The sequence below is a fragment of the Urocampus carinirostris genome, chromosome 16 (genome assembly GCF_059441175.1).
Source record: "Urocampus carinirostris isolate Australia breed hairy pipefish chromosome 16, RoL_Ucar_1.0, whole genome shotgun sequence".
Lineage (NCBI taxonomy): Eukaryota > Metazoa > Chordata > Actinopteri > Syngnathiformes > Syngnathidae > Urocampus > Urocampus carinirostris.
This window is the reverse complement of record NC_142364.1, coordinates 37,084,488-37,097,226: the sequence shown is the minus strand read 5'-3', so window position 1 is coordinate 37,097,226 and position 12,739 is coordinate 37,084,488. Positions and strand designations below refer to the sequence as shown.

Here is a 12,739-nt window from a genome sequence, read left to right as displayed (position 1 = left end):
CTTGAAACCTCCCTTTGCTCAATGTGGTGTGAAAGACTATCTGTCTGACACGTATGTCCACACTTTAATGTTCTCAAATTGACCTGACCTGCAATTTAAGTTTCATGCATAAAAAACACCTAAGTAGTCCTATTGCATTGATTTTTTCCAACGCAACTGATCAAATTCAGGCTGGCGACTCAAAAAGTGTGCCCTCCACTGCTCTAACACATATTTTTAGTGCTAGTTACAATTTTGTCAAGAGATTGATATTGTTTACAAACTTTGCCCACAGTGCTGCCCCATGAAACCAGTGCGGCAGGTACATTGTCCAGAAATCTGATGACAATCCGCTCCATTCATGCACTGACATGTTCGAGCACAATCCTTTCCATAAAATCCAATCGGGCAACCTGAAAGAAAGTCAAACCATTATGTCAAATTACAAATTTAATGGATGAAAATAACAATCACTGTCACTTTACGGGGGGAAAAAAGGAAAAGTCTTTATTGGACTGACGCTGTGTGCAGTAAAGACCGGTCCATCCTGGAGTGCATTTGCATTCTCCGTCATAGGCATTGCAGAGGGCTCCATTGTGACAGTTACATGTGTGGATGCAGTTTGGCCCCCATTGAGCAAGAGGGCAAGCTGTAAGATGGTGACAACATTGTCAACTGAACTATCTGTATTACATCGTGCAAAGGTCAAGTGGGAAAACTGACGCTGAGAGCAGTCACTGCCGATCCATCCGGGAAAACACTGACAGGAGCCATCAATTGGGTTGCAGGTGCCATTGTTGGTGCAATTGCAGATCAAGGCACAGTTCTTCCCGTAGAAACCACTGGGACACACTACACAGTAGATATGACTTTGTTAAATAGTGGTTTTATTTAAAAATGTCCCAGACAGTCATAGTTTAACTGCAGTAATCAAATCAAAAGTATTTGTATAGAAATTCTATAAAATTAAAACTCGAAGTGCTGTATGTTGTGTCACAAGTCACAAACCTCAGATTAGATAAGTGTTAATGCAGTTTTGACATTCATTTTTAATCTTGTTTACAATTAGATTAAATAATTACATGTGAAATAACTTAAATAGTTATTATCCAAAATAGTTGTAAAAGTATGCATTGTTTTGGAGCCAAAGGCAAAATTTTGCGACCCTCAGGCTTTACCTTGTGGTCAAGGGGTGTAGATGCTCTCAATACAAACATTCAGCGATGAATGTTTGTATAAGCGTAAATGAAGAAAATGATATGGTAATCACGGGAAATGCGTTTTTGCTCATAAGGTTTTCAACGCATGCAAAATCTGAATTATAACGGCTGTCTATGCTGCAACAATTGTAGATGATTTATGTTTCAGTAAAATTATTATCTCATTGCCACAATGTCTTAGAATGGTCAGCAGGTGGAATTTTGAAATTCACGACATTTTAGACACTCCATTGAAATTTTAGCTCTCCAGTGTTTTTTAGATGCTCTGTCTTTGATTTAAAGTTCAAATATTCCAAAATTGCAAAATTATGTAGAAAGTTTTGCATGAGGGTTACGGGCACCTGTCATGGTTGCCATGGCGCTCAATTGGCTGCGCCTGCGTGTCACGGTTGCCATGGTGTCCATTTTGCCCCGCTAGTGTGTGTCACGGTTGCCATGGTGCCCAATTGGCCCCGCCTGTGTGGCGCAGCTGCAGCTCGTATAGAGATTGACTTTCTGTGTATTTCAGGGTCAGCCCGTCAACAAACTTCTGCCCCACAAGACGTGGGTTCTGTCCTATTTTCCTGCAAACGAAATTCTGCCCCACAAGACTTGGGTTCTGTCCTGTTTTCCTGTGATATCTGCAGTCCGGTATTGTTCCCGTTTATTTTTGTACTGTTTAAATTCGGGTTCCAGTTTTGTTTTACGTCTACTCTTGTCCTGTTGGTTAGTTTCTCCAGTTATTTAGATCAGTGGTTCATGAACCGCAAATGAAGGTGTGTGTTGACCTAAGCGGTGACTTTTAAAGGCCCCCATGACTGATTCGAGTTTCTCCAGTTTTGGTTCCCGTCTAGTTTTTCCTGTTTATTTTCGTTACCCCTGTTTCTTTCTCGATCTCGTCGGTCTCTGGCGTCCTGTCCTTCCGCGCCAGAGCGGCTTCCTAACATGCATGACTCCCCTTTTCCCATAAAATAAAAAAATTGTGTGAGAACGTCAGGCGATTGGGTCCTGTATCTATTCTGGTTCCGACAGCACCACAAATGATGCACCTCACATTCAATTTACAGGAAGTAAACTTTTTTACTTACCATTTTTATGGTAAAATGCATTTCCATACAACTCAGCAACCGCAGAACGTAAATCAAAAAGTTACTAGTAGAATTTCTTGGATTCTTCTCAAAGTAATTCCAAATCAATCTAATTTGAAGTAAAGGGTTATAAGTACTGTAAAGTATTTTAGTTATTTTTTATGTACGTTTGGGAACCCTGTTTAACGGTTTACCAGGGACCACCTGTGAGTTTTTAAAGTAAAGGTGGTTGATTGTTGATTGTTGCGATTGTTGGAAGACTTACCCTCATTGCAAAGTCTTCCCTTAAAACCTGGTAGACAGTTACACTGACCACTCACATGGTGGCACGGTCCATCACTGTGGACACATTGGGGACATGACTGACCGCAACGGTGACCAAAGTAACCTGGGGAGCAGACTGCAAAGTAAAAGAGAACCCAAAGTAAGGTAGATTCATCAAGATAGAATGTCATGGGTTTTAAAGCTATCTGGTTACATGCATTTGACTAAGTAGTGTATTCTTAGAACTTCTATCTATAGAAATGATATTTTCCTTGTCATTGCAAACAGCGGAGTAAACATAGTTACAAGATTTGATGTGGCACTCCAGGATTAACTTTTATTAAAAGGCATAAAAGAGAAAAAAATGATGTCAGGATAAATAGGCACATTTTTACAAGGTAGTACTTCGAGACTGACCCAAGTTGTAACCAACATCTCAAAGCGCTTCATGACGGTAGGCTTAAGTGTGACAGGGCTGTAGTCACTACGACTAACCACTAATGAGTTCTTGGGGATGGGGATGTTAGTGAAAGTTTTAAAGCAGGATGGAATGGCAGCCTGTGAAAAGGACTAGTTAAATATCACGTTGAAGACCAAGCCAGCTGCTTAGCACAGCCCAAAGCAAGTTCCAAAGTACTCCACCTGGATCAGCCACCTTTCTGGGGTTGCCAGTTCTGACCATGCATCTTGTTTTATGGTCTTAAAGTATCATTGAGCTGCTGCTGGTTTTTGGTGGGTAGGAATCGACTGCAAGTGGCCTGCCATCTTCAAATTTGAGCAAAGAAGCAATTTAAATTGTCTCTCAGTGAAGCACCGGCCCCAGGTGTTTCTGAAGTTTATAATTTGTCAAAGTCCCTGCCACTAGAGTCTTACTACCGCTCATATAGCCTTCCTTGGTAGCCTAAATGCTGCTCTTCAGGTCAGCCCAGGCAGTGCAGTAAAGAGCTTTGTCCCCTGACCGGAAGGAGTTGTTATACTGAGGATTGGCGAGTACCAATACTAGATATAGCTATCAGATACCATCCATAATAGAGGTACGCTTTGGTGGCTGATACCAGTATCTTTCACTCCTTTGTAGCATTTAAAAATCCAACATTTATGTCTTTTTAAGAGTTGAGTATCAAATTGGTCTGAAGAAATGTGAACATATTGTATTTATATCTGCCATATTGACTAAGCACATCCATTTATTGCCATATTAAAGGACTGACATATCTGTTACTTTGCTATGTAATCAATAGGTGTAGTGTGTATCATAATATGTATTACACCATGAAAACATTGTCACTTACTCCTTTGACAGGTGTTGCCTCTGTATCCTGGTGCACACTCACATGTTCCCTCATCAGAAGAGCAGGATGCTCCGTTCATGCAGTCACAAGTGAGGGAGCAGTTTGGGCCCCATAGGCCCTCAGCACATACACTGTCACAATGGATACCTGTTTACACGCACATGCGCACAAAGCAAGAACAAACACAGTTACGAAGAAAATTATGTTCATGGAGCAAAAATGAATCATTAAAAAAAGACAGTTATTGTCGGCGTCAACACTTTTAACTTACCGGTCCATCCAGCAAGGCAATGGCAGAACCCAGTGGTGTGATGACATCTGTCGGCATTGCCACAATCACAGCGTTCTTTACACTCATGACCATACGTACCATCCTGAGGAAAAGCATATTTTATCATTTCATGCCAAATGACTTATTTGCGAGAAGTACTCAACATTCTTAAAGGACTACCTCGCATTGCAGGTCACATTTATTTCCTCTCCAGCCCAAAGCACATGTGCAATGACCAGTTACTGCATTGCAAGTACCTTCATTCCTACACAGACAGGCCATGTTACAGCCAAGACCCCATGTACCACTTGGACAGTTTATGGAACAGTCCACTCCATGCCATCCTGATTAAAAGATGAGCTAAGATTAGAAAGTAGAGCTACAACTAAGGATTATTTTCATGATCAATGAATCGGTCGAATATTTTTCCGATTAATAGACAACTCAAATTTCTTCATGACTTTTTTATTCTCTTTCTTTATTGAAACATTGATGAGCACAAAAAAATGAATTTTCTATTTAATAAACAAACAAACAAAAGTGCTCTACAACTGCAAATATGTACGGTACTCTTTTGCTACCACTTTAATCAAACATCATATCAAATTTGGACTTATCATACAACACAAAAACAATTAACTTCATTTTATTTGTAGCAAAACAAATTATACACAAATATCTTAAGAAATGTAAAACCACTTTTAAAATTGTTGTCAACAAATTTGTTTTTGTTTTGGTTTAATCATTGAGTATGAGCCCTGCGACTGGCTGGCAACTAGTTCAGGCTGTTCCTTGTCCACTGCCCGAAGATAGCTGGGATTGGCTCCAGCGCCCCCGCGACCTGACTGAGGATAAGCGGTGAAGATAATGGATGGATGGATGAATTGAGAATGATAGAAATTCTTAATATGAAAATGAAAAAATGTTGCTTAACAGTTTGTCCATTGTGTAGAGCTAAACATGTCATTATTTTTATATTTCTTTTTACTTTATTCATTTTATTTACTTATCTTGTGATTTTTCTTTTCTGTACTTATTTCCTGAAAGTCGTTAACTTTGTTTCGTGATCAAGCAGTCAAACACTACATAGTTGAAACTTTCATGCCAATTTTGTTTGTGATGATTCAATGTTCAATAATAAAAAATATTTAGAAAAATGTCAGGTAACTTTTTATAGAAACGGTCTTGGCATCTTCTGTCGGACCAAAATGGTACTACAACTCACAGCATCGACAACGGAAATGTGTGCACTTTTATTTGCATTAATTTAACAAATAAAGTGGCTCATTAATCACGTGATACAACAAATCTATGATTTAATTAGTTGCAAACCGGTTAAATAATCGATATTAATCCATTTAATTTGATTGGTTGTTGCAGCTTGAGTAAATAGTATAGTTTCAGGTATTCCTAGCACCCGATCCAGACCTTGTTACCATGTTTGGGTTGCTAGTATTTGTTGCAAAAAGTTTTGGGATAATTTTTTTTTTTAAATTTGCTGGAATCAAGTCAATAGTCAAGAAACCTCTTGAATAATCTTGTAACTTAAGTAAATATGGAATAATATAAGCACTAGGTGCACTGTAAGCACTAAGGGATTCAGATTCAGATTCAGATTCAGATCTACTTTATTGTCATTCTAGTACACGTGTATACAGAACGAAATGTCAATACATCTGACCCGCACAGTTTCCTTGAATGTACAGATATAAATAAAGTGTTGTATTGAGTTGGAGTATTGAGTACTAATAATATACTAAATAATTATGGCTATGTATAGTATTTTACAGTAGCGCAAATAGTGCAAGAGGAGCAGCTAACCAGATGTGCAATATGGGCAGTCAGGTAAACAAGTCAGGTAAACAGTAACAATAACACTGTAACAATAACGCTGTAAGTACAATAGTGCAGAGAAACAGATGTGCAAGGAGTGGCTAGCTCTAAAGAACTGCCAGTAGTGCAAAAAGTCAAACAAAACCAACAGATGTACAGATTAGCAGCAGTTAGATTTACTATGTGTTTGATTGACCGTTTAACAGTCTAATGGCTAGGGGGACAAGACTATTGTGGAACCTGGTGGTCCTGCACCGCACACTGCAGTACCTCTTCCGAGAGGCTAGCAGAGTGAACAGTCCATGATGGGGGTGAGAGGGGTCCCTGATAATGTTCTTGGCTTGGGATAGGCAGCGCTTCTGGCCAATGTCCTGAATGGAGGGGAGAGAAGTTCCGATGATTTTCTCTGCTGTCCTCGTCACCCTCCTCACACTACCCCAGTCGGAAGCGCTGCAGCCTCCACACCACACAGAGATACAGCTGGTCAGGATACTCTCTATGGTGCCCCTGTAGAATGTGATGAGGGAGGGTGGGGGCAGGTGGGCTCTCCTCATCCTCCGCAGGAAGTACAGGCGCTGCTGTGCCCTCTTAACCAGTGATGCAGTGTTCACGGACCAGGTGAGTTTGTTTGTGATGTGCACCCCTAGGAACTTGATGCTGCTGACAACCTCCACAGCCTTGTTGTTGATGAAAAGTGGGGCATGGTTGGGCTGGTTTTTCCTGAAGTCGACAATGATCTCTTTAGTTTTGTCAACATTCAGGACCAGGCTGTTGTCCCTGCACCAGCCCACCAACTGCTCCACCTCCTCTCTGTAGGCCAGGTCGTTGTCGTCCCTGATGAGGCCCACCACTGTTGTGTCGTCCGCAAACTTCACGATGTGGTTTGTGGCGGACCTAGGGACGCAGTCATGTGTCATCAGGGTGAACAGCAAGGGGCTCAGGACACAGCCTTGGGGGGAGCCCGTGCTGAGGGTGATGACATCGGAGATGTTCTGACCAATCCGCACTGACTGGGGTCTGTCAGTGAGGAAGTCCAGCAGCCAGTTCCGCAGGGGGGTGTTGAAACCCAGGAGTCTCATTTTGTCTACCAGGTGTTGTGGGATGATGGTGTTGAATGCTGAACTGAAGTCCAGGAACAGCATCCGCACATGGGTGTTCTTCTCCTCTAGGTGTGTCAGGCTCAGGTGAAGCGCAGAGGAGATGGCATCCCCAGTGGAGCGGTTTGTCCGGTAGGCAAACTGAAAGGGGTCGAGTGAGGAGGGGAGACTGGAGGTGATGTGCTCTTTAACCAGTCTCTCAAAGCACTTCATTATGATGGGAGTCAGTGCAACGGGCCGGTAATCGTTGAATGATAAGGTCTGGGGTTTCTTTGGCACTGGGATGATGGTGGCAATCTTAAAGCATGATGGTACTGTGGCTTGGTCGAGCGAGGTGTTGAAAATGTCTGTTAGTACACAAGCCTGCTGATCGGCGCACTCCCTAAGGACCCGCCCTGGAATGTTGTCCGGGCCTGGAGCCTTCCGTGTGTTGACCCTTCTCAGGGTCTTCCTCACGTCAGTTGAGTCCAGGAGGAGTGCTCATTCGTCCTGATTTGGAACCGCTTTCGCTGCAGGGGTGCCAGTTTGTGCCTCGAACCTCCCAAAGAAGTTATTGAGGTCATTCAGAAAGTCCATGCTAGTGTCCTGCACTGGGGCGGCGGTTGGCTTGTATCTGGTGATGGCCTGAATGCCTTTCCACATATCCCTGGTGTTGGTTGTGCTGAGGAAACGGTCCTGGATTTTTTGACTGTGCGATCGCTTTGCTAGTCTGATAGCACGGTTCAGGTTAGCCCTCGCTGATCTCAGCACCTCCTCGTCACCAGATTTAAAGGCAAGGTTCCGTACCTTTAGCAGTTTGCGTATCTCAGCAGTCATCCAGGGCTTCTGATTGGCACGGGTGCAGATGGTTTTGGTATTGCTGACGTCTTCTGCGCATTTACTGATGTAGGCTGACACAGACATGGCGTACTCATCTATATTTATTTTGTTGTTGTAAGTGGCAGCCGATCGGCTCGCTACAACGGGTCAGGTGCAATCGACATTTCGTTCTGTGTACATTGTTACACAGAATGACAATACAAGGAAATTATTATTATTATTATTATTATTATTATTATTATTATTTAAACATGTCCCAATCTGTGCATTCAAAGCAGTCCTGTAGTGCCTCCATTGCCCCCTCAGTCCACACCCTAACCTGCTTCACTGTAGGTTTTTCTCTGGTCAGCAGGGGCTTGTATGCAGGAATTAGCATAACAGAAAGGTGATCTGATGAGCCAAGGTGGGGGCGGGGGGCTGCTCTGTATGCTCCTCTGATATTTGTGTAGGCCAAGTCTAATGTGTTCCTACGTCTTGTAGCAAAGTTGACATGCTGGTGGAAATGCGGGAGAACTGTTTTCATGTTGGCCTGGTTAAAGTCCCCCGCCGCAATAAAAATGCACTCGGTGTAAGCATGTTTCAATACCAAGAAAAATAATCAATTTAAAAATTAATATATCAGTTAAATCAAATTACCATGATACTCATGTTTCTCATTTTGAGCTTACCTGGTTTACAGAAGCAGGACCCATCCACAGGTGAACACTGAGCTCCATTCTTACACGCGCAGGTGGCAGAGCAATTAATCCCATAGGATCCTGTTGGGCATGGTACTGAACAATCTAAACCCTAGAAAAAAAAAGCAGATCAGAACACCCTACTTAACACTCTGGCAAACTAATGTAGAGTGGTGCTCTCTTGCTACGGTGACAGAATAATACAACAAGCCCACCTTCTAGCTACAGACAGGATCCTGAAAAGAAGGACTAAGGCCCCTGGGATTGTTTAAGTATCAACGCAAGCTACAGACAGGAAGTCAAAACGGAACAGTGTACCTCGTTTACTATCATTACCCCCGATGGACGGAACTACAACTGCTTCTCTAAGCTCCCTTGATTGACAGCTTCAAAAAAGCACCTCCACAGCAGTCCTCCACAAGTAAGCATTCGGAGGAAAACGTCCTGGTTCTCATAAGGAAAAATACACCTGTGACTTTTAAAAGCCCGCATGACTGATTCGAGTTTCTCCGGTTTTGGTTACCGTCTAGTTTCTCCTGTTTATTTTCGTTACCCTGATTCGTTATTGATCTCATCGAACTCTGGCGTCCTGTCCTTCCACGACAGACTGCCTTCCTAACGTGCATGACTCCCCATTTCCCATAAAATAAAAAGCTTGTGTGAGAACATCACGCGATTGGGTCCTGTATCTGTTCTAGTTCTGACAAGAGAAAGTGAAAGATAAGGATAGTGGATTGCTGGTTAGCGGTAGTGCAGTCAGGCCGAGATGGGCAGAGTATTTTAAGAAGTTGCTAAATGTGGAGGATGGGAGAGAAGTGAGAGTCGAGGCGATCGATGGTATAGAGAGAATGCCCGTGTTGGGTGATTTAAATGTGAAGCCTGTGGAAACATGGGAGGTGCAAGAGGCAGGAAATGAAAGGGGGGAAGGCGCCTGGGTTGGATGGTTGTACTGCTGAATGCTTGAAAAAAGGTGGCACAGCTATGATTGACTGGTTAGTACGCTTGTTGAATGTATGCTTTTTAAGTGGTGTGGTTCCTGTTGATTCGTGTAGTGCATATGTGGTGCCATTGTATAAAGGTAAAGGTTATAAGTATGAGTGTAGCAATTCGAGAGGTATCAGTTTGTTTTTAGTGCTGGGTAAACTGTTTGGAAGTGTCTTGATTAAGAGAGTGAGAGGAAGAACGAATGAGGTGGTGATGGAGGAGCAGAGTGGTTTCAGGAAAGGAAGAGGATGTGTGGATCAAGTGTTTGCAGTACGACAGGTGTGAGAAATATTTTGCAAAAAGTAAGGATGTTTATTTGGCTTTGATGGACTTGGAAAAGGCATATGAAAGACATGATAGAGAGGCGTTGGAGCCTGAACGCAGATTTGGGAAGGAATTTAAATGTTTTTGAGATGAAGTGCTTGAGGAGTATGTTAGGAGCAACAAGATTGGATAGATTGAGAAATGAAATTGTGAGAGACAGAACTGGAGTAGTAGTGGAACTGAGTTTGCGTGTGGATATGAGAGTACTCGGTTGGTTTGGACACATGGAGAGGATGGATGAGGAGCGAATGTTGAAGAGGATCTACAGAGCAGAAGTAAATGGAAGGAGACCAAGAGGAAGGCTGCGATTGACGTGGATGGATAGTGTTATGAGTGCAGTGTAGGAAAGAGTTCTAAATCTAGTGGAAGCTAGAGCTCTTGTTGGTGATAGGAATGAGTGGAGAGGTATTGTAAAAGGACAGTGGGATGTTTGGACACGTTCTAAGGGATGGGCAGGGCACCTGTATGACGCGGTAGGGGTAAACCAGTGAAAGCTGTCGGGGCCTGCTGTTGAACAAAAGAGTGTGTGTGACATGGCCGCTTTTTTGTGTCCCGTTTCATCTGGAGGGACGAAAGCATGACCAACTAAGGTGCCAAGGTGCCTAACTTGTTTGGGTGTTTGGGCTTTTGGGTTAGCTATGGTCCAAAAATGTTCGTGTGTGTTTTTGTCCTATTTTATTTCCCCTTTTATTTTCTTTGTTATTGTATGTGTTCGTCTTGCTGTCGGTCACCCCTCTTGAGGGATATGAATAGAATAGAATAGAATATACCTTTATTGTCATTGTTACAAAATGGGTTACATATTGTGACAACGTAATTGGGCATGACACTCCAGTTTTACACATTCACAGTGAGGTATGAGCCAAGAAGATAAAGGAACAGAGAAGATAAGGTTATAAAACAAGGAGGATAGGGCTATAGTTATAATTTACATGATATTTACACAAGAAATGTCAGCATGTGGGATGTTACATACAGTGTTATCGTGATACCGTTGGTATCGTAAGGGTTGTGCAATATTGCATTTGGTGCAAAGATAGATGGATAGAAATATAGATACAATTTGATTGATACTCTTAAAGCATTTGGAGAATTTAGTCTCTTGAAGGTAAAACTCTGAGGTTATGTCCCAAACTGAAAAGAAAATCACTGCGTGTGCTTCTAACATTGAGTAATCTTAGTTGAAACACACAAAATAGAAGATTACTATTATGGCTGCATTTTTTCGTTTTGCAATCACCTGCCTGAAAAAAAGTGCAGCATGGGCATCTTAGCTGAAAACAGCTCGAACAATAGCTTGAAGCCTTACCTGGCCCTAGGTCAGGTTTGATCTCAAACTGAACAACTAAACTTTTTTTCTCAAGGTATGTCAAAGCGTTTCCAAATGTGGCCATTTGGAGATAACCAATTTACAGCCTTAAAACCTCTGCTACAGTGTATTTGACTTTGGGCAATTTTTAGACATTGTAAGAGTTGTAAATGTTTGACTTCTCTTTCCAAAAGTCAATCCATGATTGTGCACACTTATGCGTTGTAAATCGCGTGTAAAATGTATCTTGGGTTGCATTTACAGTTTTTTTTGCCCCTGATTTTAATACAGCCCAAAAAATTGCATAAAATTGACATATTGGTTAGCCAACGAAATTCCCAATCAATTTCAGTCACTATTGACTAAAATTACTTATACATTCCTTAAGTAAGTTAGATTCGGTTTCGTTGAAATGTCTGATGTGCTATTTAAACGTGTTCATCACCAAGGTACTGCCATGATAAGCAAAGTCTGCTTTTTGTCCGGCCTAACCAGGCTAAAATTGTCCCAAACTTTATAAGTTTTGGCACATGTACTTAATGTTGATACAATCATTTGTGTATGTTACCATTTGAGACGGAGACTTTCTTCGTATGAGAGACTAAGAAGAGATTATAATCATGTAAAATGCCTACACTGTTGGAAAAACATCTACGGACGATAGTGGACAATGGAATTACATTATCGACTAAACATCAGCACCATTGATCACTCTGTTATCTTTCTCTCGTGCATGAAACATAAAATGCCTCCCTATTGACTTTAAGAGTCTCCTATTATACAGTACAATATTAATCTAAATAATATTTGTGTCTTTTGATTTTTCGTATTTGTTATGTTTACATTGTGTATGCGTATTCAAATGCATTTGGTCTACTCTGGGCCAGAATGCTACTTGCAGCTTGGCACTTGTTAACTGTGTCAAGTAGTGGCAGACGCTCCAGTCTGAGATCAAATTTTGTTTTAATACTAATCTGATTTTTTTAATGTCTGACGCATGTATATAATTTGCAAAAAAATGTTCCTAAAATCCAAATTGGGCCACTTTTGACCTATTGTGGAATGCTCGGTCTACTGCGATTCGCTCTGCAAACTCAGTGGAACTGTTTAAATCTAGGTTTAAAACACACTTCTATTTAATAGCTTATGAATGAACTATATTTCACGTAGACAAAATCTGTGTATTATTTGTTATTGCAACATTCGTTGCAGGCTGGTCATCCTGGAAGAGGGATTACCTCATGTGCGGTTCCTTCTCAAGATTTCTTCATTTACCTCATGTTGTGGTTTTGAGTTTTTCCTTGCCCTCATGTTGGTTTTATATCAGGGGATAGTGTAATAATAGTCTGTAGTTTGCAGAAATATGTGGTCTGTGCAGCCCTTTAAGACTCCTTGTGACTAAGGGCTAGTAAAATAAACATGACTTGACTTGACTTAAGATTTGAAGCAGAAGTAGGTCATGACGTTTTTTTCAATTTTGTCACAGGTAAGGACCGTGAAAAAAAGTTTGTCATTGGCCGAGAGTACTGACAATCAAGGGCGGCAGTATCTCAGGAGGCAAAGTGCTCGTCTTGGGATCGAGAGGTCGCAGGTTCAATTCCCG

The 12,739-nt window shown here is 41.7% G+C and overlaps 1 protein-coding gene across 4 annotated transcripts in view; it reads right to left on the bottom strand.

Moving 5' to 3' along the window:
* Positions 1 to 12,739, bottom strand: part of megf10 (multiple EGF-like-domains 10) — a 103,178-nt gene that overhangs the window by 9,080 nt on the left and 81,359 nt on the right. For all 4 annotated transcript variants that reach the window (XM_088355761.1, XM_088355762.1, XM_088355763.1 and 1 more), the window contains 8 exons: positions 8,511 to 8,631; positions 4,274 to 4,437; positions 4,094 to 4,196; positions 3,823 to 3,969; positions 2,532 to 2,666; positions 703 to 831; positions 500 to 628; positions 264 to 392 (listed from right to left, as the gene is read on the bottom strand). In XM_088355761.1, the coding sequence (XP_088211887.1) occupies positions 264 to 392; positions 500 to 628; positions 703 to 831; positions 2,532 to 2,666; positions 3,823 to 3,969; positions 4,094 to 4,196; positions 4,274 to 4,437; positions 8,511 to 8,631 (1,057 nt within the window). The remainder of the gene's footprint in view (positions 1 to 263; positions 393 to 499; positions 629 to 702; positions 832 to 2,531; positions 2,667 to 3,822; positions 3,970 to 4,093; positions 4,197 to 4,273; positions 4,438 to 8,510; positions 8,632 to 12,739) is intronic.